This window comes from Hakea prostrata, chromosome 2, assembly GCF_041222555.1.
Source record: "Hakea prostrata isolate BN-2017 chromosome 2, UWA_Hpros_2, whole genome shotgun sequence".
Taxonomy (NCBI): Eukaryota; Viridiplantae; Streptophyta; class Magnoliopsida; order Proteales; family Proteaceae; genus Hakea; species Hakea prostrata.
This window is the reverse complement of record NC_142601.1, coordinates 69,561,169-69,588,109: the sequence shown is the minus strand read 5'-3', so window position 1 is coordinate 69,588,109 and position 26,941 is coordinate 69,561,169. Positions and strand designations below refer to the sequence as shown.

Genomic DNA, 26,941 nt, shown 5'->3' with positions numbered 1-26,941 from the left:
AAATCAAGAAACCTCAAAGACTTGTTTTAAGACTTTTGAGAGAGAAAACCCATTTGAAAGATAATAACTGATACGTATCTGTCAAATGACTCAGCTCGATTGAACTGTTTAAAATTTTTATGGGTTTTCATCCACCCACCCTAATAGCTAGGTTTGCATAAAAGGATTGTAAGCTAAATAGTGGTTGATCCAAATGTAGATTAAGGCCTAAACAAATAATAAAGAAAATGAAGTTTGAATAAACCATTTGGAGTAACACTGTCAAGTACTGGGACCAGCAAGCATGATTTGGATAAGGCTTAGTGATTCAGTACTTGAAAGCATCAATGGCTAGCTCGATGATGAGTTCCCTTTCGTACAAGAAACATTGCTCTTTCAGTTCTTCTATTCACTGATAACGACGATATATGGCTAGGGTTAGTGATTTTAATGGACGGATGAGGTGATTGACATTGATGTGATTATATATATTTGTGGTCCATTTGAAGAAGAAGAAATTTTTAATATATCTATTCTACTTCATCCCTCACTTTTCTTTTTCTGTTAAAACTTTCCCACTTTCCAAATGGTAGGTTTCACCTTTTTCAAACATCCAACTCAACAGAATTTTCTCCGTCTGCTGAAATTGAAAGGTGGGAAGACGTTCCCTTTTTGCATGAGTTATCTTGGCATTGTGTCTACTCCAGTTACCCAAAAACCCTAATTTTGGTATGGTCAACTACCCAGGAAAAATATTTTGGGAAGCTTTTGGGATTAGCTAACCCTTTCGTTACCCACATAGACAGTGCAACCTCCATGATTGATAAGATCACTTACACAGTGAAGTAGATGTATCAGAACTGATAAAGAGGGCAGGTACGTTCAACAAATGAGCCTCTCTTGCTACTACAGACACGGATCTTTATCCTTTCAAGTTATAATCTAGAAATACGGCAAGCTACAACATATTGTAGCTAATGGCAATCGCGTTTAAAATGTGTTTTTCGCCCCTCTTCGAAAGCTAATTAATGCTTTTATTGAAACCATTTTATTGTCTGTATCCACAACCATAAATCCTTTGATTGATGGCTGAACGTAATCCACATGTCCATTTCTAGTACAGAGGGACCAAAAAATTTCCTTGAGGGGACTGGGAGCCTGGACCATAAGATGGAACAACTCTTCTGCAATCATAGAAGATTCAAAAACTAGTTTGTCGGAGGAATATTACATGCATGATAGTTGGGAGAGTATAAATGGGCACGTTGGTCATGAGTTCAGATCAACTTTCCGTGAGGAGAACAATGTGGTTTCCAGATGCTTTTGATACTAGGGCTTGTCTGTAAGAATGTAAATATTAATAAAGCCAGATACAAAAAAAAAATCACATAAGTCCAATGTGGTTCAGAATGTAACTATTCTGCCCTGAAGTGATGGAAAGGTGATTCAGTTGTGGAGTCTTTTTATTTTTATTATTTTTTATTATTTATGGGTAATCATTTATTATGGGCTTTTTTTTTTTCTGGTAATCATCCATCTGCCTAAATTCGTCTAAGCTCATGATCCTGTTTGTGTTTTCTCTTTTACGAAAAAAGATATGTTTTTATTTGTATCGGCCATATCGGACATTTCGGCCTTGGAAGATAATATCGAATACCGACATGGATTTCCAAAATTAACCCCTTTTCCCGAATCGTTTCGTTTTATTTTCAACCCAGAAAAGAAAATCGTTTCATTTTATGAGTTCTGATCCAAAACCGATTGATAAAACCATGTTACGTCTCTTGTAAACAAGCAACGGAAGCACTGGCCTTGGTCCATACTTAACAGCTTAAGCCTCCAGCTCAACTACATCCTAGGCCCAAACATGGGCCTGGGCCTGGGTCTGAGCCTGAGCCTCAGCCTGGGCCACTATTTACTAATTTGTTGATTTCCGAGCCCGTCTGAAAAACCTGAACCCAGCCCAATCAAAAACAAGCCAGCCCGCTGTATCTCTTTTCGGCCCAAAACCTGAACCAAAATGTTAATTTCACTTTCTTTCTTTTTTCCCGTTTCTTATCGAGCAATAATATGGTTGATTCATCTCTTTCCTTGACTGGTACTTGAAACGCTTCGTAATTTTTTCTTCCACTGTAGATGTGTCCGAAGAGAAGGTGCACGAGAGACCATCCGTGAGCAACATCCAAAAATTCAAAAGCCTAAGTTGATTGATTCGTCTATGAGGTGGAAGACCTTGCTGTCGTTCATCTCTAGGTTCCCAGGTATGCTAGATCTCGCTATTTCTTTGATTCATCTGCCAAAAACAGTTCACAATGTGGTGAAAGAACCGAATGTGGTGCACAATCATGTTTAATGAAAGGGTCAAGAGACTAGGAAAGATATTTGATTTCCTTGTTTGAAGCTATCACTCTTCCTGTTTCATAAATTTGTCTTCCAGAAAATTTTCAATTTTAGGACCCAATCAAAAGGGGCACTGAAAAGGATTTTACAATTAAATTTCAGATTTCAGAACAGAACCTGAGAAAACATGTTTTTTAATGTTTTGTCAACCTTGCAATTTCTCATGAAGCCATCACCCTTCCTGCAGAGTGGTGCACGCGCATAATTAGTTCGGTGAGGTACTTGTAAATGGCGAGCAGAGACAATCACCACACGAAGAAGAACAACAATTGGTCTTTTTCTGGATACTTGTCTTTTCTGCTTCTCTCAGTTTTATGCATTACTTCGCTTTTGCTCCTTTCGTCTGCTTTCAGAGGTTCCACCACCATTTATTCTCTCTCTGCGAAGGATAATAATGCCTTGGTACCCAGACAAAGGGTCTCTTCCAAGAAAGAAAAAACTGACTTATGTGATTACTCGGATGGGATGTGGATCTATGAGCCGACTTTGAAATATACACGGTATGACAATACTTGCAAAGAGATATTCAAAGGCTGGAACTGCATTTCTAGCAAGAAATCTAATGCTCAAGATATCATCAAATGGTATTGGCAACCAAAAAGTTGCGATCTTCCCCAGTTTGATCCAATGCAGTTTCTAGAGCACTTCAGGAACACCAACATTGGTAAGCTTTTGCCATTTCATTTTCCTTCTTTAACCTTTGTTTGCATTTCCATTACATTGAGGATATCTCTGGAATTTACTCTTTCATGTTAGTACTTCTGTATACTTAAGTAAAAAATGAAACTTTATTTTGGTTTTACCTTTGTTGTCTGTATCGTATAATATTGGAGTGTCGTTCTTTTCTCTATTATGTGAAGCTGACCTTGTTCTCTCTGCAAAGTAGTATACTCTTGGTAGACAAGCCTTGGCACAATGGTTAAGTTGCATTATTGTAACCTGTCAGTTGTGGGTTCACAAATTGGAAATAAACTTTTCTATGAAGCAAGATGTAAGGCTGCAAACATTTGCCCTTCTCAGACCCTGAGGAGCCTTGTGCACTAGGATGCTCTTCTTGGCAGAGTCATATTAGAAATAATTTACTCTAGCCATTAGTTTTGTCTATTATTGTTTTGATTTTTAAGATAAGTTTGCTAACAATCCACAGTAAGATTCAGATTGACATCCTTTAGTGATTGGAGTATTTTTAATGGAAATGTAATTGGTGATTGGATGCATAAAGTCAATAAAGACACGATATGGTGGTAGGCATATTGATTTTGGTTTATTTATCATATTGGTGTTCCTTAAAGTTTATTGAAGCTTGCACATATAATGTTTACAATTCTCTTCATCCCCATCCCACCCACTTAAAGAAAGGCATGGATTTTGACATTGTGACACTTGAACAGTGCAGGCTTTGTTGGTGATTCGTTAAATAGAAACATGTTTGTTTCTATGGTTTGCATTCTGAAACGAGCATCAAATGAGGTAAAAAAGTGGCGTCCTGTTGGCGCAGATCGTGGATTTACCTTTCTCCGATACAACCTTACCATTGCCTATCATCGAACAAATCTATTGGCACGCTATGGCAGGTAAATCTGTCATATTACATGACTCAGGATTTAAAGTTTTTCAGCCTCTGGATTTGTACGAGATCAGTCTTAAATGATTGCAGCTTTCAGATTGGCTTGGATTCCACCATAGTCGGTTGGATTAGGCTGGCTGAATTGGACTTGGTCTAACTCAGTCAAGACATGTCTTGGAGAATCAGGATTAGCCAAGATTTGGGTTAGCCAGTTACAAGTTGAATCACTGGATTCTCTGTTTTTTGTCCAACTTTTAACTGCATAATGGTTCTTGTGGTATCAAAGATATGCTGTGTTCATTATTCTCTTTCTTCTGTGAGAATTGAATAGATTGTTGCTTTGCACGACTCACATAAATTGAATTGGGTTATTATTTTAGTGAAACGGTATTTCTTAAATATGAGGGGTAGGCCTTGTTGCGACGGTAAGGTTGCTCCATTGTGACCTATTGGTCATGGGTTCAAGTTTGGAAATAGCCTCTCTATGAAAGCAGGGATAGTCCTACATATGTACTGAGTACTGACCTTCTACATACCCCACAACATTGGGAGCCTCATGTACTGTATTTGCCCTTTTCTTTTATATTGTTAAATATGTAGAAGTACCGGAAATTTTCTGCTGACGAGGTCCTGGTTCATAATTATGTTTTCTAGGCTGCTTTATGTCGCTAATCATTGTGTCTTTTGATATGGATATGAGGAATAGGCATGGCCATTATTTTTTACTTTCTCAATCTCCAAATGTTTTACTGTGGATTTTTAATTATGAATGTTAAAAGTAACATATTGAAGGGTTTTTATTTTTTATAATTCCAACTCACCATTTTAAATGTTTTATGGACATGGGAGAGAAGAAGATCAATTTAGTCTTTTTCTTAGGTCACTTGTCTTTCTTTCTCTTCTTTCCCTTGAAGAAGCTTTGACTTTTAACCGGCCACCCCAAGGTTCTTAACTAGTTGTCCAGAATCCAGTATATAAATGATTAAACATTGAAACCTTCAAACACCCTGTAGGTAATCCATAGGATGAGGCGTGGAGAATATGTATGTATTATAATTTCTTTTTTCATATTTTGATTATTTGGCAAAGAGTTTTGGGGTTTCCTTGACTCCATAAGCTTATTTCCTAATGTATACGGTGCCTAGTAAACTTTGTGTCCTTATGCATATGTTTGAAATAAAACATCATGCAGGTTGAGGGCTCTTCTGTTTGTTCAATTTTTTCACTGTAAATGGACCATATTTTAGTTTCATTTCAACCACATGGAGGCCACAGCTTGGAACCAAAGTCTTGAACATGCATTCGTGGGACTATACATACAAGCTTCACTTAATTGGTTTTAATATTTACTGTTTGTGTATTGATGGTGCTTTAGCCATCTGTTCTGTATGGTATGAATTTATTTGACTTTTACTCTATTTCATATATTGGTTTCATTGCATCTAAACAGGTGGGTGGCGAGTGCTAATGGAGGTGCGCTGGAGTCCCTTGGATATAAACAGGGCTTTAGAGTGGACGTTGATATTCCGGAAAGCTCATGGGCAGAAGCTATAATTTTCCATGATATTCTTATCTTTAATACAGGACACTGGTAATTGTTTCTACCTGTCACCTATGCGTTATTATATTTTAACGCTGTATGCTTCTTTAGTTCTTTTGGGACATTAAAATGCTTTATGTTGCTTAATTTAGTGCTCAATGGTGGGTATGAAATAGAGTGGATGGATTTCTTTAGCTAATCCTAGTAGGCATAGTGCTCGATTAAGTTGACATGAGATCTTCTTCTTGTTCTTCCACTGCTACTGCTGGTAGTCTGATGCAGGTTCTTTAATTTTTCATTTTGCTGAATGAGATTTTACACCTGTTTGTGAATTATAAATTTATAGTGACTATGTTTTTGGCTTTATTTCTTATTTTCAGGTGGTGGGCACCATCGAAGTTTGACCCAGTTAAATCACCAATGCTGTTCTTTGAAAAAGGTTTGCCTGTGATACCTCCCGTAAGTCCAGAAGATGGCCTAGATATGGTTCTAAAACACATGGTATGCTATTGATCTACTTAGTGTCTCTGATAAGTTAAATGATCGGAGCCCAGTAATTGTATGATAAGTTATGGCACTTTTTTGAAACAGAATTGTCATATTACAAAATCATCTAAGGTGGAGGCAAAAAAACTAAGTGCATGAGCAATATGCCCTCCCAGCAGAGAATGCCTGGACGCCTTTCCTTTGACAACTATGATTAGAAAATTATGTTTTATCATTTTTTTTATATGTTTTATCTATTGTTATAGGATAGTATTGATGTCAACGGCAGTTTCTAGTCCAACTTTTGTGTGTGCTTGTGTTTCACTTTTGCCTACAGATATCATTTGTGGAAAGAAGGATGCCGTCGCATGCTATCAAATTCTTCCGCACACAATCCCCTAGACATTTTGAGGGAGGTGATTGGGATCAAGGCGGTTCATGTCAACGCATACAGCCTTTATTACCAGATCAGGTGATCATTCCATTACAATTTAATTGATTTAGAATCACAATTAGTCAAATCTTGTAAACACTCAGAGCTTCACCTATTATGTAGTCCTATATCCATGCCTTCATGTTGTTTTTACTTCATGTAGAAACATTTTGAATGGTAGAGAGGATATTTGGGCCCTAGATATGCTGTACCCCCGCACCTACACCCTGGATTTTTATCTTATCATTTTGTGACACTGCAATTATATCAATTTTTGTTTAGATGAGTGACATGTGGGCAGTTTTAAATCTAATGGTCCAAAAGTTTGACCCAATTCCCTACCCTTAATCATGATTTCTATTCCTCCCATGAACTTGCCCACTAAGATTGAGCTTTGATTAGACTGCCATTTGGTAGAGTCGGCATAAACATATATATATAGATTTGTTTGTGGAAGTTGATTATTTCATGCTGCTTGAGGCTAACATCTTGTTCGAGCCCATTCTATTGTAGAAATGCAGTCAATAGTTTCTTGTGGTTACTGTGGGTGGACCCCACCTCCTTAAAATTCATACAGCTCATTGTTAGGTCTAATTTTGGTGACATAATGATTAATCATATCCAGTTAACTATGCTTCTTTATTCTTTATAATGTATTATTTTAAATGCAGTTGGCTTAGCCTGTACTTTTGGCAATATGATTGAATAACTGTGTAAATTGAAAAATAAAGCAGTTGGTACCTCTGTTTCAGGTTGAGCAACTATTCTGTCTGAAGAGAAATGGAACAAATGTGGAGGCGCGCTTGGCGAACCAGCACCTGTTCCGGGCCCTCAAGGGGTCTAGTTTCCATATCTTGGATATCACCCGCATGAGCGAGTTCAGAGCAGACGCCCATCCATCAACAGCTGGTGGGAAGAAGCACGATGACTGTATGCATTGGTGTTTGCCTGGAATTACAGATTATTGGAATGACTTGTTAGTTGCAAGTTTGAACAACATCTTGAATTGAAGCTTGTATTTCATCACTCACTATAAAGGTACACCACTTTTTGTTCTTTTTTTTCCTGGTATCAAAGCTTGCATCCTCTGAATCTGTGAAGCAAATTAATATTCTGTATTTTTTTTTTGGGTGAAGTTAATATTCTGAGCTTCTGTAACATGGAAAATGCTATGTTCAGTTTTTCATGTTGATTGAAATTCAAATGCATAACACTGTCACTTATGATATTACTTAGAAGAAATTGATAAATAATATGCAAATTGTCATTATGTTTTTCATTTAGTTTCTGAGTATACATTCCTCTATAAATTTAAAACATGTCATTCGAGGTATTTATGGCTGACAACTACCACTTTCAAGTGTTAGGGTTTCCCTTTCTTCCTCCCTCACATGCATAGGGCTTGTTGCAGTAAGATTGAGATTCAAGTGGTCGGTTTTCGCTCTCTCCCTTACACTCAATTTTCGTTTTTTGCTTATTGAAGAAAAATCAGAGATGGTGATGCTTCTTCATGGATTGTGGAAGTAAAAAAAAAAACAACAAAAAAAATTCAGAGATGGAAATGCCATTACTCATTACCAGAAAAGAGAGTGAACAATAGAAATTCTAGATCAGACAGCGGTTCCCACCGTTGACAGCAAGCAATGGGTGTTCATAGCTGAGACCTTCAGCCTGCTGATGTTTTTCATCTGTTTAATTTAAATGTTTTAAACTTCCCATCCATCTTCCCTGAAAATCCTCAGTTTTGGTGGGATTTTGAAGAGGTTTGGGTGGGATGATGGATCCAACTGGGATTACCTTGTAGATTGCACTTTTCCAGCTCAGCCAATCAAACTGGGCACCTTTTGAGAATTGTGGGGTTCTTTTCAGATTTTTTACATTTTGCAGCTTCCCATCCCATCTAAAGCGCCCTAAAAGATGAGTAAGGAGATGCTGCAGTTTGACCCATTTTCTTACAATCACAAGCCATGTGCCCAAGTTATGAAATTCTGAACCACATTAGCACAGTTGAACTCACTCTCATTCTTACTTTCAGTTTCTTTTTTTTTTTTCTGGATCAGGTTTTCATTGGAGGAACAGTTTGATGTTTTCATCCTTTCAATATATACATGTATGTTGGTGCCTCCAAGCTGCATCATCTTCCTGCCATGTGCACTATGTAGGAGATGAGGATACCAGGAGATGGTTTGCCATCTTCCATTGATCATCTGATAAAGAAACAAAGAAACTTATCAGAGGTTGAGCATAAGCACAGTTATTTCAAGAATAGGTGAAACACAGCTGGGAGTATGGAAAATTGAAGAAGAATCCTCAAAGTCAGCATGTGTGCTTGAATTTTTGTGCTATGATGGTGGGACCCAGGTTATTTACGGAAATGAGATGGTATGATATTTGCCTTGTACAACATCTTCATGGCTGACAGATAATTTCCATTTCCATCCCCGTACCAAAATTTGCAAAAGGAACTAAGTTCGTGTCTGGTGGAAAGCCACTCTTCTAATCCCTAATCCCAACCACCCCACCCCCTGCGGCCAAAGTAATAAAAAAAAAATTTTAAAAAAAAGGAAAGAAAGTTAGAGAGAAGCGGGTGGAAGAAAAAGATTCAAGCAGTTGGTTACGCCTTTCTTTCTAACAAATTAGTCCTTGCTGGGAGCATGCTTGCTACTTGCCGATTGCTTATTTTCTGCTATTGGGGGTGTATTAAACTTGTGACTTCAAATTTTTCAGATTGGTAATATGCCAAATTTGGATTGTGAGAATTTCAGATCTTATGATTTGTTTGTTACATTTTGAATGAACATTTCAGTCTCTGCAATTATTGGCATTCCTTTCAGAGTGCTAGTTTGATTGGCTTGCTTGAAGGTAGAAGACGACTTGTAGACTTCACAATTGATACATGACACTGCAAGATTGCTTCTCAGATGACTCATCAAAAAAAGGATGTGGGTTGTGCACTTGTTCATAATGAGCTATCAATACCCACACTTCATATGAATATTTCAACTTCAGCTTTGACAGCAGCAACCGATGGATTTCAGGATTGTGACTGTGGTGTCTTGAGTCTGGATCAGTTTACATGCATACAGCTCTCAGGTTTAGAACTTGTATTTTAAAGAGATGCGTCATGGATCTCAAGGAAATTCCAACTTTTGATCTCACACTTTATGAGATGTTAGGTAACATCATTCAAAATTATAATGTGAATCCATGAGGACTCCATTTATATGTTCCATAGGTTTTGGGGAGCATAGAGACCATACTCGTGTGAGGCTCTGCTGTATTGATCCTGTTCTAATATGAAGCAAACCGTAGGCATTGCATAAAAGATCTATAGCCTAAACAGCTCATGCAAAAGTCCAACCTTATACAGATGGGTGTACAAACCAGATAAACTAACCCAGTATAGGCGATTAGTTTCTACAAATAAATATAGAACTGTTTGTCATGTTATCAATGGTAGTAGCTTCACCCTAGTTCCCGTTGATATAGTACAATATGAACAGCAAGTGAACCATCTCACATGAAATGAAAACTATACAAAGATGCAAAAGCGAGCAGAGACTGAAGGCATTCATTACCTTCTTCCCTCTGGTCCTCTTGTATCTTGGGGTTCTGAATCTTGTGATTACAAAATGAAAGCGTAAGAGAAAGCTTCTTTGCCCTCGTCACGCCATAATTTTACAGTTCATGATGAATTCATTTGTGAAATTAATGTGTGTGTTCCATAAACTCCGTAGCACTTGGTTCCCAATTTCAAGCCACGGCTTTGCAGGGCCACTAAAATGTATTACAGCAGCAGCCTCCACCATTTTCATGTTCACTTTTAGTGGTTGTTGACCCAATCCGGCCGCGTGCCATGAAGGACCAATTGAATATACGTGTCCCTCAAAAGCAATTAAAGCAGGTGGAAGTGCTCCTGGTCTCCAAAGTGTGAATCCAGAATCAAGGTTCTGCATGCATGCACGCTAAGATTAGAACAATCAACCGAGAAATAGGCAATGTGGTCGACTTAAAAAGATCTAAAACGTAAAGAGAAGCCTAAAATAACTTGAGCAACCAGGAACAGACATAACAATATTTAAAGCTTAATCTTGCCACTTAGTGATATCCATATCGATTGAAACCGACATGTATATATCAGGTAAGTTCTTTAACCCCTTTTTTTTGGTAGACGTATGATATTGATCCTCTTTATGTTGCCGACAAGTGAGAAAAGTAAAAGTTGGTTGTCCATGACGATGTGAGAGAAAAAAGACTCCAAGCAGTTCCTCTTTCTTCCCAACTGCATTGAAGAATCTCCATCATTCTCATGTATTTTTAACACCTCGTGAAGGCAACCAGGACAAGAACACTGTAAATCTTCATCACTTGCGGATTTTTATGGGTAAAAGAAACATGTTGGTACCGGCCTGGTCCCAGAAGCCCCAAAAGTCAACACAATACCAAGTTTTATCCCAACCCAACTCTCTATCCTGATACACATGGAGCTGGATAAGTGAAATCTTTGATTTCCCAATCAAAAACTTCAATCTAATATCAGAAGGGTTCTTTGTAGTATCTGGTCATCTACTAATTGAATAGGTATGCATGTTGGTACAGGCATGGTCCCAGAAACCCAAACAGTCAACACTAGACCAAGTTTTATCCCAACACAACTCTCTATCCTGATGCACATGGAGCTGGATATGTGAAATCTTTGAATCCCCAATCAAAAACTTCAAACTAATATCAGAAGGGTTCTTTGTAGTATCTGGTCATCTACAAATAGAATAAGTTATGTGATCTTAAATCCTAGATGCGACAAATTTTACTGCAGCACCTTAAAATTAAAGTTCTAAACTAGCTAAAGTTTTAGGCGAGACTAGTGAAAGTTTCTAACATTAATGGTGTCAACTGATTAAATATCACAAACAGTTCCTAAGAACTAAGACATGAAATCAGACTGGGTAGAAGTGACTTACTAGCTTAAGCCAGTGATGGTATGTCTCAGTAATGTTGGTACTCCTCCATGCCTTGAGATCGAAGATATTCATACCGTAAGACCAAGCATCACGATTATATTCGAACGTAGATGATACCAACGAGTTCGAAAAGTTAAGGTGATCCCCATATTTTCTTTCATTCCACGATCCAACAACAGCACCAACAACTTTGCCCTCGAGATCAAGCTCCCAAAGTGGCAACAAGTCCTGTTGTACCACAACATCATCGTCCAAGAATATCACCTTGTTCAGCTCTGGAAACAACTGTAAATCATCAAAGATTTTTATCATTTCATTACTTCAAAATTAAAACCCACCACCCATCTCTCTGTCTCACAGATTTGAAAATATTGACTATTACCTCGGGAATATAGATTCTTAGATGGTTCATGAGGGAGACGCAACTCGGGTTCAAATCTTCTAATCTCTTGACCAACTCTCCTTCTTCAAGCTCATCACGTTTTCTTTCTTTTAGATTCTTATAATGATGGTTCCAAGATGAGAGATGAATCTCCATCATCCCTTTGACGCCAACATTCACATGGCGAGGCCAATCGAACTGATGTAGGCCCTTGACCTCCACCACCGCTGGGGCAACAGCGGGATTGAGAGCGAACCACGCGTGCATGGGCGCATAAGTCTTCTTGTCAGTAACTACGTGAAAGACAAGCTTCTCTGGGTTTGCTGCCTTGGCGACAGCAGAGGAGACTACAACGGACGCTGCTAGAATGTTGTCAGTAAGTAAAGCAATATGGTGGTATGATGGGTCGGTGAGTCGAGACACCGATTCCGGTGGTGGCAGCGGAGACCGTGCCAATGCATTGATGGAGTACTCCTCTGCCAGCCTAAGGCACAAGCAATACATGCTCTTGGGGATCCCGTACGATGCGCGGTGCCTGTAAATTAGTTCTTGTTGTTTAGCCAATCGAACCCTTCTCTCCATCTTCGTTAGCTGCAAATAGTACTATGAAGATTAGGTGCTTGATCAAAAGAAACATACAAATGGCCAAATGGGCTCAGAAACTAAATGGTTTTGACGCGTGCCACGTAGTAATATTGACCACCCAGACAACGTGGAGTAGAAATGGATAATGACGAAACCACTAAACGAAGTTCCACTGTTTATGCAAATCAAACAGGGAAGAGGCCAACTGAGAATGGGGAAAGTGACAAAACCATCTCCACGCCTCCAGCCCCCACTCTATGCAATAATGTCAAGTGGGTCTGATCATACATTACTTTCACATGAAATTCAAGAACAGTTCTGCTTTATCAGTTTTCATGCATGGCACTTTTGGAAATATTAGGTTAACAGGTTGAGTCAGCCAAGCAATTGATTGGTGCACATCACATTAACCCAGCTAAGCAAAATTGGGACTTGAGAGATGGACAAGAAGAATCAATGAAGAATGAGGTTAAGTGATTGGCAAAATCAAAAAAGTGGTTCAGATTGATAAGTGCTACCCAGCCAGAAATACACCCACCATGGCCTTTGTCTCGAAAGCAAAGCCCTTGATGTCCTGTCCGCCAGAAATGATGTCCGTGACCAGTTCATTGAAAGTCGCCGGCGAATTCTCTGTCCCAATCTCGTCAATTCCCATGTCATTTACTTCCGTCAATGCTCTTGTCAGCTCATCCGCAAGCGCCTGCACACATACATCTTGCGTGAAATTCCAAACAAACAAAAACAAACAAAACCCAATTATTATTCTCATTCCGTGTTGACGTCTTAATGGATCCCACATAACCCAAATAATAATAATAGTATCAACGGATTTTTTTTTTTTTTTTGGTAAACAGTATCAACGGATTAAGTATCCACATAACACCAAGTTTAATATTACACCGACAGTGTTCATCAAATCAGAAATATTTTTATTCCAAAATCTTCAGATCTAAGTATGTTGGAGGCACTAATTTTGTTGATATTCCATTCAAGAATACAGAAAAAACCTGGATTTTTACTGAGACATTAGCATGTACTATCAAAATTTGATGGGCATTTACGACATTTGCATGAAGCTTACCCTAATCGAGCACTTAACCATGCAGCACTCAAAAAAAATAAAAATTTATGCAGCTCTGAAAGTGGAGCTCGTTGGATGGAAGAAATAAATGACTTTACAAGTGCAAGTTTGAAATGTGGTCCCAAATGTCGATAATATCCTTAACCCATAAGAATCCAATCCTCAACTGACAGTAAAATAATGGGAAGGGCATTTCAGTCATTAAGCAAAAGAATGAAGAGAAAGATCAGCTAACCAGCGACGAATCCCTCCCGCCGAAAATTGAAGGCCCAAACCGCCGTCCGAAGCAACCTGCAAATGTGAAATTTATAAATTTTCAGCTGGAAAAGATGGGTTTAATGATGGAATTGGAGAAAAGAAATCAAAGTTGTTTTATTTATTTAAATTTGGTTTGAAACTCACCGAGTGAAGAGCAAGAAGATGCAGAGTCGAGAGCGAGGAAAGCAATTCTGATGAAGAGAAAAGGTAAAATAATCCCTAGGATCAAGATCGTCGGTAATACAGAACGGTAAGAAAACCGACGCATCGAACCCTTCACCTTCATTACTTCCCAAAAGCAACCTCCACCTGATATCGTCAATCTCTTCGTTCCTGTCGTTATATGAAACTTCATCTTCTAACTTCGAACTGAAATTTCATCCAATCCAGCCACGCAAGATTCAAAATCTCCTCTTCCTTTTCCACCACATCACCGTCATCTCCTTGGTTCAAAGTCTTTCCCCTCGATCTTCGAGATCGTGGATCAAACTCCCATCAAATTTGTTGAACAAGAAGAAGGAAAATGAAGATATATTCTATAACTTGAAAAGATGAAACTCTATACCGGATGGATTTCAGTTTCATAAACTCAATGAGTATGATGGCGATGAGAGAGGATTGCCATTATCTCTTCTGCCTCCAAGCTTGAATCGGCAATCGTGGAGATCAAGATTCAGTGAATGTCTGGAACTAGTGGATCCCATTCGTACTCACACACTCTCAGTCATACTCCACTGTCACTGCTAACACTCTTAAATTCACTTCGCGTTGCTCAAACTAGTAAATCTTCGGCGCTTAGTGTTTTAAGGATCTAAATCTCAGAAAGATGAAAACTTCCGAAAGAAAAGGCGAAACCAATGCCGCGTTTAATGCCGCGGAAGACCTGGAAAGGGACGATTGGAGCACATAAATGCTAAATCCTTCTAAGCTATGCTATATACCCGAAAACCTCCGAAACACAAATTAATTAATTAATTAAATTTAAAAAAGAAAACTCTAGAGTTTGATAATTGCCATTGGATTGTGTACAAAATTACGAAACTGACCTAATTGTTCAGGGTTTTATCACCGACAGATCTGGAAAGGGACGTAGCCATAGCGGTAGCTCGATAGCGCTTTGAAGACTATTCTTAGCAAACGAATTTGCCACGTGGACACTATCTTTCATGCACCATCAAAGGGTCAACGAATTTTTGCCGCCATTACATGCCACGTATCTATACTTGATTGACTTGTAGAACTAACCATATCTGTAATTGATGATGGTACTTAAACGTATAATTCATCAATGAAATTTATTACCAGAATCAAAATCAAATATTCATTGTCTCATCAACTGGTCTCCCCAAAAAAAAAAAAAAAAAAAAAAAAAAGAGTAGCTGATCATGTTCTCAGTGAGCTAATAACTCTGCTTTTCACAAAAAAATAATAATCCAATATAAGCAGGGACAAGAGGAAGGCCCTTGGTATATGGGTTTTAAAATTACCCATTCGTTTTAATTATTAAGAGAAGACTAGAAGTAGTAATGAAGAAGACAAATTCCTTTATAAAACTTGGGAGGAGTGACTCAGAAGATAAGGTTTCATGTTTAGGTTAAAAAACAAAATGAAAGGAAAAACGACAAGACAACATACTGAGAATTCTAATGCAAAAAATTAAACGAGCCTTTCAGTTTGGAAATCAGATTCTTTATGTTGAGAAGGATAGATGTTTTCTTTACCCAAATAGAAAGAAGAGTCCTAACTAATTTATTCACCATGGTCAAAAAATTTGTCCCACCAAAAACTTGGAAGTGCTTTTAGTGGAAGTGCTTTTAGTGAAACAGATGGAATAGAGGAGGGCCCAAAACTAAGTGCCCGTAATGTGGTCCAAAGAAATGTAGTGGGAAGAAACTTAGAGTTGCTCACTAAAATTGAGTGGAGAGGTGTGGGATAGCTGTAGCCGGTACTCTGTAGGCTATACATGTAAGGCATGGGAAGGTAACGGAGTGCTAAAGATTAAGTATTCTATGTTGTTATGGATATCCTCCATGTGATCACCATCTTCCTTTTGGAATCCACAGATCTGATGGTTAAGCTACATCTTCACGATCACAGAGATATGATAAACATAAATACGCAAACACTCAATGCCAAAAGTAAGTCCTTCAAGAACATTCACTCTGGTTGATAACTCTCCGGCTAATAACTCCAGAAGACATTCTCTTTGTCTTCTGAGAGTATTTACTTCTTCTTGTGAGGATTCATGTACAACTAGGTTTTTGACTTAATCATTGGAGGTGGCTTCCCATCCCCATAGGTGGTCCACTCTCACTTTCCTTGTTTTTCCAGGATCCAAGAACTAGGTTCTCTCTTTGAATGAACCAGGTGAAATGAATTCAGATTTTGGAGCAACATATGTCAACATAGTTGATGGATTGAATGCACAATTATGAAAAAGAACAAGCAAAACACACTCTAAATAGTAAAAAGGTTATAGTGGTTCAACAAAATTGTTTATGTCTACCCAAAAGAAAAAAAAAGATTGAATTATTTTTTTCTTTATGCCACTCACTTTAGAAAGTAGTACCATTTGCTTGTTATCCTAAGTTTTCCTACAAACACATATTTATAAGAAAAATCTTATATCCTAATCTTCATGTAATGTAAAAGTAATTGATCAAAACATCTTACAAAATACAAAATACACCCAAACCCATCTCTAGCATCCATGCTTCCATCTATCTATTTCTCTCATTGGGAAAACCTCCATTGGAGCTTGATTTTCACACGATAACTGCCAAGATGGGCGTCTCTCTCATGTTCTAGTATTGCATCTAATCTTCCACTCTCCTTTCAAAATAAATTCACAATCACTCCTAAATGAATTCTGTTCATCATTATGAAAAGAAAGACTAATGTCACAGCCTTAATTCCCTCCATCCATCTCTTTCTATCAATCAACTCCACGGGGTAACATAAAGCAGCAGACAAAGTTTTGAAAGTCAATGTTTTGAAAGACTAGTTAACTGATAGGTATTCTTACCAGAAAAGATCGAACAAGTTTACTGATAGATATAAAGAAATAAGGCCCCCAAAAACAAGGGATTGTAGTGTTCCCCTTGATTTATGGAGCTTTTATGTGTTCGCTGATTTTCTTTACATTCATCAGATACTTTTGGTTTCCCGATATTTGTTTGTTTGAATGTGTTAACCGGTCAAATACAACTAATTAAGGGAATTTGGAATTAGTGCAGAAGGTAATGCCCATATTTAGGCTAATTAACCCAAACTCATCGATTTCGAATATGCCAATGAGATCAAATTCTGATCTCAATCTCTTAGGCATGTTTGATTTCATGAATCCAGAGATTTGAAATCTCGTTCATGACGGATTTATAGAAAAATCTCTAGATTCTGAAATCTGAGATCACTTTACCCATTGGAGTTGGGGTGAAAATTATTGCAAAAGATATCATTGCACGCCCAAATTTTTTTATGATGAGTTCAAAGATTTCTTTCCACAACCACTCCTTATTTGACTAGATTCCCCCCGGCCGGGTGTTTTTTTTTTTTTTTTTTTTTTTTTTTTGTTTTCGTGGGGTGGTTTGGGTTTTTTTTTTGGATGTAAATCTATAGATTTATGGGAATGTAGTGAAATCTCTCAGTCCATGCTATAAAAGCGCTAAATATTTGCACATTCATAAAATCACGTCGACCAAACAGTTTTTCAAATGAATTCACAGATTTCACTCCACAAATTCAAGTTAACCAAACACTTAATTTTATGAATTATGACTTCATAGATTTGAAATTTATTTGAAATCTTCAAACTCATGTAAGGTTTAAAGTATCGGTATCGAGTATCTATCGGTCAGGTAATTTTAAGAGATGTATCGTCCTGTATCGAGTAATGTATCGCTCTGGTTAATGTATTTTAGTGTAATTTAATGGAGAGACGTATTGAGATGTATTGTATCGATTGGGTCAAATATGGATACGTATCGACGGTATCATATGGGTATCGTGGGATACTTTAAATCTTGCATGTAAGTAAACATGCCCTTAATTTAAGCATCTTATACTAAATGAAAGCATCGACGAAAGATGTCGACCCTCAAATGAGCCCAAGTGACAATGATTTAGATGGGGGGGGGGGGGGGGTGCTGCAACCAAAGGGGTTGTATGTGAAGTACTGCCGAAACTACAAAAACAAACCACGACTAGGAACCCGATCGGTTTGCCGCGGTAGCAGCGCAAAAAAAACGGTGTTGTAGTTGTTTGCCAATAGCCATATCCAAGATTAACGGGGGGGGGGGGGGGGGGGGTTGTTTTTTTTTTTTTTTTTCCCCGGGGGGGGGGGGGGGGGGGGGGGGGGGGGGGGGGGGGGGGGGGGGGGGGGGGGGGGGAAGAGGGGGGAAAGGGGGGGGGGGAACAGTGAAAGGAACTGCAGAAAGGAAGAGAAACTTTCAAGTGTGAATGATGAATGATGGCTCCTGGCTCCACTTCATGTGAAAAGTTGCGGCCCTGAAGAAGCACCCCCACTTGCCCTTGTCCCTCAGGCAGTCAGGCTTACACATCTCCCCATGTGTCTTTCTTCTCTTCAATCCTTTTTTGGTTGATATCATCTCAACTTTATACGTGAAGAAGAGCCAACACAGGCTTTGAAATCAGGCCTCAGGCTCATGGTAAGTTAACTGGAATCCTCTTTTCCTGAGTAAAATGACCCCAGAAAATGCCAAACTAGTTTTTGGAAGTGATCAACTAGGGGAATCCAGAAAGATGAACTGGGATTTTTGGAAAGATTTTCAGAGCAAATTAAGGCTTTTGGGTAGTCTAATTCCCCAGCATGACAACCTGGGGCTAGCATATCCACAAGGAGACAAGTAAACTCCTTTGCTGGCAGAGTCATATGAGATTAGTGACCGTTGCTTTAGTATCCTGCATAAGAAGGGCCAAGCTCGATTGGACCAAAAGGGCAATCTAGCTAACCCTAAAGCCCAAAACACAACAAAGGGATATGTACGAAAATACAATGTCTACATGCATATGAATATGGTGATTACAATTACTAGAAGAGTCACATTTTTATACATAAAACAAAAGATGCCAAGGGATAGGCTCCCCTTAAAATGGGTCTGAAAGGGACCAGACTTACTTTGGAATCAAGAGAGAACAGTATATAAGGAAACCCCTAGGGTTTCTTTTGGCTACCACCCTTTATTCCAAAAGAGTATTGGTCCTTTTGACACCACCTTGCAATAACAAAAGTGCGTGCCTTTGGTACAAATCACAACAAAGATGTTGGTTAGATTCCAATCTAACCATCATCTTTAGAACCCTCCATAACTTGTGCTCTAGATTTTGGGGAATCGTGGGTGGACATATATTCAAGTATGGCTGGAAGTAAGCAACTGCCGTGTGATGAGAATTTCGTGTCTTAAGTTGTGGAAGGCCATTCCTCCTTGGAAAGAGGAAGTAGGTCCAACGAGATCTGTACAAATCCGGTGAAATTTAAATTTTGTCAACCCTGACGATATTGGTCTGCTTTACAGAGAAATAGAGAAGTGCAGAAAAGGGAAAGAGGAGAAAAAAGGACTTTGAGTTAAAAACATTTTTTGTTGAATTAATTTCAGCAATTGGGTTTTAACATAGCCGTACCATCTGCAGGAAAATGAATTAAAATGGGTACGATAAAAATCTGCGGTGAGAACTGAGGTTAGATTGTGGTTGGGGGAGACTAGGTTGAAGAAGCCTTGGAAACAGATTACCGGAGAAGAATCAAATTGAGTTGGGAAACACTTTCAATGAAGGAAAATCAAGCAGCCAATAATGATAAAAATCTCCCCATCAGCTGCTGCCTACTTTCAAAACTGAGAGGGGTCATTTACCATCATTTTGGGATTCACAGCCATTTACAATAAGAACTAGGAACGAAAAAGGGAAATAACCAAAACGGTTGGCTGTTTTAAATATATCTGCTCTGATAATTCGCCAGACAATCACATTTTTGAAACTCTTGTTATAATTCTCCACTTCCAATATCAATTTGAGATTTTTCATGATTTAGGCATAAGACCCAATTCAACTGGAAGGCGATGGGGGGGGAGGAGGCGGTTGCAGGAGAGGATGGAGGACCCAAAACCATTTACGGAATCGGCCGAACAGATCCAATCCCCCACCTGAAGAACTTCAAAAACAGTATTCAAAAACGAAGTGGAAAAAAGCTTATAAAAAATTTAAATATTAAATTGAAAAATGCATCCTACGAACTTTTAAATGATCTCTAAATTTAGAACGAATCCACCGATAATTCCTTCTAGAAACAAATAATTAGCACGCCAAACTAGTACACACCCTAGTGGAATTTTCCTAGCTTCTTTACTAGAATAAGGAATATAAGATGAGTCTACCAATGAAATGTGACAGAAACTGATAAACAGTATAAGGTAATCCAAACCCCCTTTACCTAATGCAAAGATTGAAGGGGTCAATCCTCAAATCTAATGTCATCAAGTGCCCAATTTGCACCTCATGCAACAAAGCTTTTCTTGTTGGGTTCAAAGACATACTTGATAAGTGACTCCTTGATTGATAACAACTCGGGGAATTCTTTCTTCAACTTGGAGGCATCCATCTCATTGTTGCTTCGAGGGGCAACTATTACTTTGGCCTGCTCCTCGAGTGTGAAGTTAGCCCAGGTGAACTTAGGGTCAATATATTCCTTGTACATCTCCAGAATCTCATTATGGCTAACAACTCCAGGATTTGTGAAGTTCCATATTCCCCTGCAGTCTCGCTTTGCCATCTCTACTGAAATAGGGAGAAGCTCATCCAAGATCGTCATGCTGTTTGGAATGTTAACCACTTTGTTATAGCGAGAGATCTTTGTGATGAAGTTGCGTGGGTTGCTAAGATCAGATGATATAGGCATTCGGACTCTGAGTGTGCAAACATTGTCATATTCTTTCAACAGCTCTTCAACCTAACACACATCACACAAATTGTATGATTAAAAATCACTACACATGCATCATAAAAACGAAAACAGTAATTTAGAAAGGCAAGTGAACAGTTACCATGGCCTTGGTTTTTGAGTAGAAAGAACCAGTGAAATTGGGAGTATCTTCTTCCTTGAACCCAATGCCTGAACCTAATGGGTGTGCATCATTGTATTCAAAAATACATCCAGTGGCAAAATTCATCATTAGCAGTCCATGCTCTCTGCAAGCATCAGCCAGGTTCAATGTACCAGCCACATTGGTGCGGATGGTCTCAGCTTTGTGAGACTCACACCAATCAACATTGGGTCTACCAGTTACTCCAGCAGCATTGAAAACATGGGTTGGCTTAACATTTTGAATATCTGACAAGAGCTGTGACCGTTCCTCCAGACGCCCCTTTCCATATTCGAAGGGTATGCCCTGCTTCTCACATATCTTCCCAAGTAGACCACCAATCCACCCAGTTCTACCATAAATCAAGAACTTCAAAGATGATTTTTGTGAGGCATTGCCCTTTGAAACTGGAACTACCATCCGGCTCTGACTTGGATTACTAGATGCAAGAGACGATGCAGAAATTCCATCCTCAGAACCATCAAATTGTCTTTCAATGCCAGGCATCATCAGCATTCTAGGATGAGGAAGCAATGCTCCAGTAACATCACCCCACCAATCAGGGTTATTAATATACCAGTCCATGGTCTTCTTGAGACCCTCTTCCCATATAGTACGTTCAGACCACCCCAATACCTTGAGTTTCTGGTCATCTAAAAAGTACCTCTGGTCATTAAAAGGCCTGTTCTCCACAAACTTAATGACTGAGTCTGGGTCTAAGTTGAAAAGTTTGCATATATCCTTGGCCACATCAATCACTCGTCTTTCCTTCTTAGTCCCTATATTATAAACATGGCCAACTTCTCCCCTGTGGAGAATCACTTCAAAAGCCTCAGCAACATCCTCACAATAGAGGTAACTCCGAACATTAGATCCATCCCCATGAATCGGAAGAGGTTTCCCACTCATCGCCAAGAGGATGAATTTAGGGATTAGCTTTTCAGGAAACTGATTTGGGCCATATACGTTGTTTCCTCTGGTTGTTATGACTGGTAGCCCGTACGACCTCCCATATGCCATAACAAGCATTTCAGCCCCAGCTTTGGTGGCAGAGTAAGGGTTTGTTGGGAGTAACTGAGAAGCCTCATGGTTTCCAACAACAGCATCCTCGTCTGTCTCTCCGTACACCTCATCTGTACTGACATGGATGAACCTCCTGATCTGGCCCGTTACTTTGCAGGCTTCTAGAAGTACATGAGTTCCGTAGATGTTGTTCTTGGTGAACTCAAAGCTGTTGCCAAAGGAGTTGTCAACATGTGTCTGGGCTGCAAAATGCATTATTGTATCAATGGACTCGGTAATAAGGAGGAAGTTGACGAGGTCAGCACTGCCTATGTCCCCTTTGACAAACTTGAAGTTAGGGGACGATCTAGAGGGAAGAAGGTTTTTCAGGTTCGAACAGTAATCAAGCTTATCAAGGACAACAATCTTGTAGTTTGGATAGTTTCGGATGAGCCGGTTACAAACATGGGATGCAATGAAGCCTGCAGCACCAGTTATGAGGATGTTTTTGGGTTCGTACGAAGCCATATCCAAGATGGTCCTGCACCAAAATATTCACAACCATTCAGAAGACCATATAAGTCCAAGTAAATGAACTATCTCCATGGAAATTCAATTAAACAAAAGGATTACAAACAAACAGTCATCAATTAAAAGAAAGAGGTACAAGTTGAAGAGGAACTAAAAGCAATGCCAATTCGAGTTGCCTAAAATAAAGCCCTCTATAACGACAATGTGATCAACAGAAAAAACGTAATCCACAGAAGACAGAGTCGAAATAGATCAATGCTATCTAGTAATCCCCCTAAAAAGTTGCAGATCGGAGAGGACAAACTCAGGCCGTTAAAGCCCGAACTCACAAACTGTTTCAGTAATGACACAAAAAGACATTTCCGGCACAGAAATATAGCCATTACAAAATAAAACCGCCAACACAATAGATTATCGAAAGTTTACCGAATTTTAGAAAAAAAACTGTTGGTCAGGGGAAATAGAAAATCAAAAGAAATGAAGATCTGAAATTTCCAGCCATGATCAGGGGAAACCACAGGCCAAGTAAAATCGAGGCCAAACAAGAAAAGGAGGAGGGAAAAAAACAGACAGAAGTAACAATTAATGGTTCGTCTGATTCCATCAAATTTGAAACTGAATCACCAGATTCAACTCAAATCACGAAAAAATTAAACCACAAAGCATAATTAACCCTAAGATTTAAATTCAAAAACTACAACTACAAGACGGAAGAACAAATGTGAAACAGATCTAGTTCCAAGGTCCGTAGACATGTTAAAAGAAGTTAAAACGAACACAGAACGAGTAACTTCTGATCTCTTGCGTTTAGCTAAAGATCTGCATCGAGAAAATATGCTCCCCGGAATAAAATAAAAGCAAAAGGCGTTTTATCACACAAAGCTTCATTATAGGTTGGAATCAAAACCAAAACATCCAAAATGCAACTAAGATCCAAAAGGATGTGAAATCCAATTTTGGTTAAAATGCAACTAAAATCGATGAAGAAACGAAATCCAACTTCAGCCGACGTCGAGAAGATTAGATCAACCAAAGGAACAAGAGGCAGAAAGAAAGAGATTGGACTTACAGATTCCTTGGCACGCTTCGGATCGAGATCAATGGCGGTCAACCTGGAAAATATAGACCAGAATTTAGAAGATTTGATCTTCGCGAGTCCGAAGAGAGGATGGAGCAAACAAGTGGGAGATTTGCGTTAAGCGAGAAGGTCGTTATAGCCGATTTTATATACCCACCGCGATTTTCTGTAAATATCAGTATATTTAATTTCTCATTTAGTCATAAAAACGAGAGACAGAGAGACAAGAGGCAGTTAACGAAGGCCTACCGGACGGGAAAATCGCAGGGGAAAGCGGTATATGGTGAGCTAACACGTGCGTTAGATCGAGCGTGTGAAAAATCAACGATGGTTTATGGAGTAATAAATCTTCGAGGACGGAAATGCATTTATACTGGCGACAAGATTACACCCACCATACCAATTTTTGTGTACTTCGAGGAACAGATGTCCAGGGCATTTTTGTCATAGACAAGAAAGGTGCCGTCGTGGAACGTTCAGAATCTTTCTTTCCGCGGAACACGATTAAATCATAACTCAATAACGTCGGTGAAGTCAATTTCGCCTCACATGAGTCAAGGAAAGCGAGACGCCGACGCGGTGGCGCAATGCCTAACCAGCCACCTACCTTCTGCACCGTCAGATTAGAATACAATTGTCATCCTACTACCATGTTGGAACCAATATGACGGTGAGATAATGGCGCATCATGTGCAGCTGCATACCCACTGAATCACGATAAGAGTCCCCAGGCACCAGCCAAGTGCCACCACGACGGAACGATGACGGCTAAGTGAAGTGGGTCCCGAGAATAATGAGAATATGACATCCCAAAGTCCCAACCGTTTGATGTAGAATGCTGCCATCACATTTGGATCCACAAGACACGGCAAGAATTAATTAGACCTTAACGCGGATGTAACACAGCCAGCCAGACAGGTTACCAAACAGAAGCCCCGAACAATTAACATGTAGGGATGAGATGAGTCCAACCAAGCATAAGAATTTGGAAGCTGTAGTTCTCCGTATCACTTATCACGACAGCCTGTGGGATGCTGCTTCAATTATTTAAGAATAAATGATTTTAGTAACATTAATTTTACATGGCCCACACTAAAAAAAAAATTACATGGCCTCGTCTATTTTCACTAATTCCATAGAGAATAAGGTTAAGTGTTTTTACAGTTTTATTTCTACCATTCTGAAGTAGTTGGGATTTACAAATACAAGATTAATAAAGTGGAAAAGATTTATTCTTCAATTTGTGAATTTGTATGTTTCCTCTAGCATTACGCTGGACAGCTTAATATAATCCTTATCTTAACAATAAAAAATAAATTGGATTCGAGATTTGATTATTAGGTGATATGATGCCATCAAAGTCTTACACCCCATTCATGGTATCGAGGATTTGTATTTAATTATTGGTGTAAATCAGACAAAGTCATTTTATTTTAAATAAAAATATATCGAGAACCTGTCATCAGCTTACATGTGGAGGAGTAGCATGTGAGTCGTGACAGCCAAATGCTTTTTCTCTAATGGGTTAACGATAAAAATAAAAGCATATTATCGATCCACGTACCTTCCACTATCATAATCACGGACAGGTGTCACGACTTGCACGTGTTCTGCAACCTGAGCTCCACCATGCCCTTTTTGTAATCTGAATTCTAAACTATACATTCTTGAAAAACCATCAAACTATCCAGTCGACTTCCCTTTTTGCCCCTGATAAAATATCTGATTGACCATCCCTTGGATGTTAAGACTAACCCTCTTGGTCAAGAGTTCATATTTCGTTGTAAACTGAATGTATATTCATGACAATCCTTTTCTGAAATATTTAAGTTGCTTACGACTATATCTATTTATAATTTTATAATAACAAGGAGAGTGAATGGCATATATTTATGAGGTTTGTATTAGAAGCTTAAATGTGAGCGAAAGTTTGACCTACTCACTTAAAGAACACTTATGATTTAGTGATTTCATTATGTTGAATTTAAGTTATTTTTTGATATTTTTTTAGAAAATATTTAGCATGTTAGTGAGTGATTTTCGACAAAGGGAAGTGGTGGGTGGTTTTTAGTAAAATTTGGGTAATGCAGGTGAAGTGAGAAGAGACAGTAATGTCAATTTACTACACATAATGATAAATCCAACATTTTTGCATTTAAATTTAATAGAAAAACTAAATGTGGATTACAAATAATTTTTAAAATTATAAAAAAAATAAACATCTAGTAATATTTTCTACTTAAATAGACATGTCATAGTTTTACCTCCACTTAGAGTGGACTTTTAGTTCTATATTGTTTCATTATAGAAGATTTGATTGATAAAATAGATAATGCATGGACTAGCGCTGAAAATTTTCAATAATTATTCGCCCTATAGTCTAGAGCCATCAGTCCTTTGAAAAGGGAAAAAATTAAAAACATCTAACCGTTTCAACTTTAACAAAACATAAATAAATTAAATGTCAGACCATTTTTATAAATTTTGATAGTAGAAAGATGGTTTTGGCCAAAAAAAAAATAATAATAATAGAAAGATGGACGAAATAGAAATCTACCTTATCACCTCTCCCATACTTTTTGAAAAAAAAAATCCTGAAAAATAATATAGGAAAGGATTATATTCTTATGCATCAAGCTCACATGATGAGTGGGTGAGTCTCACATCGATGATTTTTTGCATCTATAAGGATTCGATATCGAAACATTGCTTAAGCGAACTAAGCTGCTTACCACTTGAACCAACCCCCGTTGATTATCATTCCATTATTCTAATAATATATTAAATGATTTGAAAACAACTAAACAATTTCATTCTTTAATTCTAGGAATACTTATTTTTATTGAAGGAGGGTGAGGATGATATCATAATGGAGATATTGAATGTGACATGTGTTAAAATAGTAGTTTATAGATTTTTGTTTTTTTTTTTAATTTTTTAATGGCTCATGCTTCTCATTGTGTTGTCGACAAATATAAGGTTTTGCTTTGTGGGCCTCAAATTTTTTTTGACAGTTTAAAATAGGCCCATGAATAACTGTGGCTCCTTTTTCTTTTTCTTTATATATATTCTCTTGTAATAAAACATGTTATATAGTTGTTTTCAAGAAGAATATAGTGAAAAATCTAATCCTAGATGTAACCTCACATTGAGGTGAATCAAGGTAAAATCTGTCTCCTTTTTCTTTATCTTTCTATTCAATTGATCGTTTTAATCCTAACATTTTGTTGGTAGAACTAAACTCATGTAGGTAAAGACTGAAAAATGTGAAACACCAATAAAAAAACGAAAAGATGTCGAACAGTTTTAACAGGTAAAGAAAGATGATTTTTTTTTTTTTGGTTTTTCTTCATGATTGTGTGCAGTAGAAGGTCGGTTGATGGTTAAATTATGTCACATAATTATGATTATGCGTGTCAAATTAATTTTTATGCTATCCAAAATTATTACTCCCTTGACGTTTTCAATTGATGGAATACTTTCCGAATGAGACTTGAGACCTACCTAAAAAGTATGGTTGGGGCCATTTGGTACAAAATCAAAAATAAAGATGAGAAGATA

At 38.2% G+C, this 26,941-nt stretch overlaps 3 protein-coding genes across 6 annotated transcripts; 1 reads left to right on the top strand and 2 right to left on the bottom strand.

The window, feature by feature from the left end:
* Positions 1-2,050: 2,050 nt before the first annotated feature.
* On the top strand, positions 2,051-8,960 carry TBL13 (TRICHOME BIREFRINGENCE-LIKE 13). Of its 2 annotated transcripts, XM_089146376.1 has the most exons (8): positions 2,051-2,240; positions 2,567-3,043; positions 3,776-3,953; positions 5,397-5,537; positions 5,867-5,987; positions 6,310-6,444; positions 7,158-7,443; positions 8,466-8,960. In XM_089146376.1, exons 2-7 carry the CDS (start codon positions 2,608-2,610, stop codon positions 7,413-7,415), a joined length of 1,269 nt encoding a protein of 422 aa, XP_089002502.1. In that variant the 5' UTR covers positions 2,051-2,240; positions 2,567-2,607; the 3' UTR covers positions 7,416-7,443; positions 8,466-8,960. The 2 variants fall into 2 exon arrangements, with proteins under 2 accessions (XP_089002502.1, XP_089002503.1); XM_089146377.1 differs by lacking the exons at positions 7,158-7,443; positions 8,466-8,960 and having other exon boundaries at positions 6,078-6,401.
* Positions 8,961-8,963: 3 nt separating this feature from the next.
* GAUT15 (galacturonosyltransferase 15) lies at positions 8,964-14,564 on the bottom strand. Of its 2 annotated transcripts, XM_089146374.1 has the most exons (7): positions 14,238-14,564; positions 13,817-14,141; positions 13,650-13,705; positions 12,872-13,033; positions 11,749-12,339; positions 11,367-11,651; positions 8,964-10,355 (listed from the first exon to the last, which is right to left on the bottom strand). In XM_089146374.1, the coding sequence occupies exons 2-7, from the start codon at positions 14,025-14,027 to the stop codon at positions 10,071-10,073; spliced, it is 1,590 nt and encodes a 529-aa protein (XP_089002500.1). In that variant the 5' UTR covers positions 14,028-14,141; positions 14,238-14,564; the 3' UTR covers positions 8,964-10,070. The 2 variants fall into 2 exon arrangements, with proteins under 2 accessions (XP_089002500.1, XP_089002499.1); XM_089146373.1 differs by having other exon boundaries at positions 13,817-14,564.
* Positions 14,565-19,872: 5,308 nt separating this feature from the next.
* LOC149026123 (trifunctional UDP-glucose 4,6-dehydratase/UDP-4-keto-6-deoxy-D-glucose 3,5-epimerase/UDP-4-keto-L-rhamnose-reductase RHM1) lies at positions 19,873-23,708 on the bottom strand. 2 transcript variants are annotated; one of them, XM_089146372.1, is made up of 4 exons: positions 23,630-23,708; positions 23,372-23,546; positions 20,731-22,312; positions 19,873-20,636 (listed from the first exon to the last, which is right to left on the bottom strand). In XM_089146372.1, exons 3-4 carry the CDS (start codon positions 22,297-22,299, stop codon positions 20,184-20,186), a joined length of 2,022 nt encoding a protein of 673 aa, XP_089002498.1. In that variant the 5' UTR covers positions 22,300-22,312; positions 23,372-23,546; positions 23,630-23,708; the 3' UTR covers positions 19,873-20,183. The 2 variants fall into 2 exon arrangements, with proteins under 2 accessions (XP_089002498.1, XP_089002497.1); XM_089146371.1 differs by lacking the exon at positions 23,630-23,708 and having other exon boundaries at positions 23,372-23,620.
* Positions 23,709-26,941: the final 3,233 nt, after the last annotated feature.

What these genes read in the sequence shown, in the direction of transcription:
- TBL13 (XM_089146376.1), top strand. Translation starts at nt 2,608, where the DNA reads ATGGCGAGCAGAGACAATCACCACACGAAGAAGAACAACAATTGGTCT. An exon ending in ATCTTTAATACAGGACACTG is followed by an intron (nt 5,538 to 5,866) that starts GTAATTGTTTCT and finishes TCTTATTTTCAG; the next exon opens with GTGGTGGGCACCATCGAAGT. An exon ending in ATATGGTTCTAAAACACATG is followed by an intron (nt 5,988 to 6,309) that starts GTATGCTATTGA and finishes TTTTGCCTACAG; the next exon opens with ATATCATTTGTGGAAAGAAG.
- GAUT15 (XM_089146373.1), bottom strand. Translation starts at nt 14,027, where the DNA reads ATGAAGTTTCATATAACGACAGGAACGAAGAGATTGACGATATCAGGT. An exon ending in ATCTTCTTGCTCTTCACTCG is followed by an intron (nt 13,706 to 13,816) that starts GTGAGTTTCAAA and finishes TCACATTTGCAG; the next exon opens with GTTGCTTCGGACGGCGGTTT. An exon ending in ACCATCACTGGCTTAAGCTA is followed by an intron (nt 10,356 to 11,366) that starts GTAAGTCACTTC and finishes GCATGCATGCAG; the next exon opens with AACCTTGATTCTGGATTCAC.
- LOC149026123 (XM_089146372.1), bottom strand. Translation starts at nt 22,299, where the DNA reads ATGGCTTCGTACGAACCCAAAAACATCCTCATAACTGGTGCTGCAGGC. An exon ending in ACTCAAAAACCAAGGCCATG is followed by an intron (nt 20,637 to 20,730) that starts GTAACTGTTCAC and finishes GATGTGTGTTAG; the next exon opens with GTTGAAGAGCTGTTGAAAGA.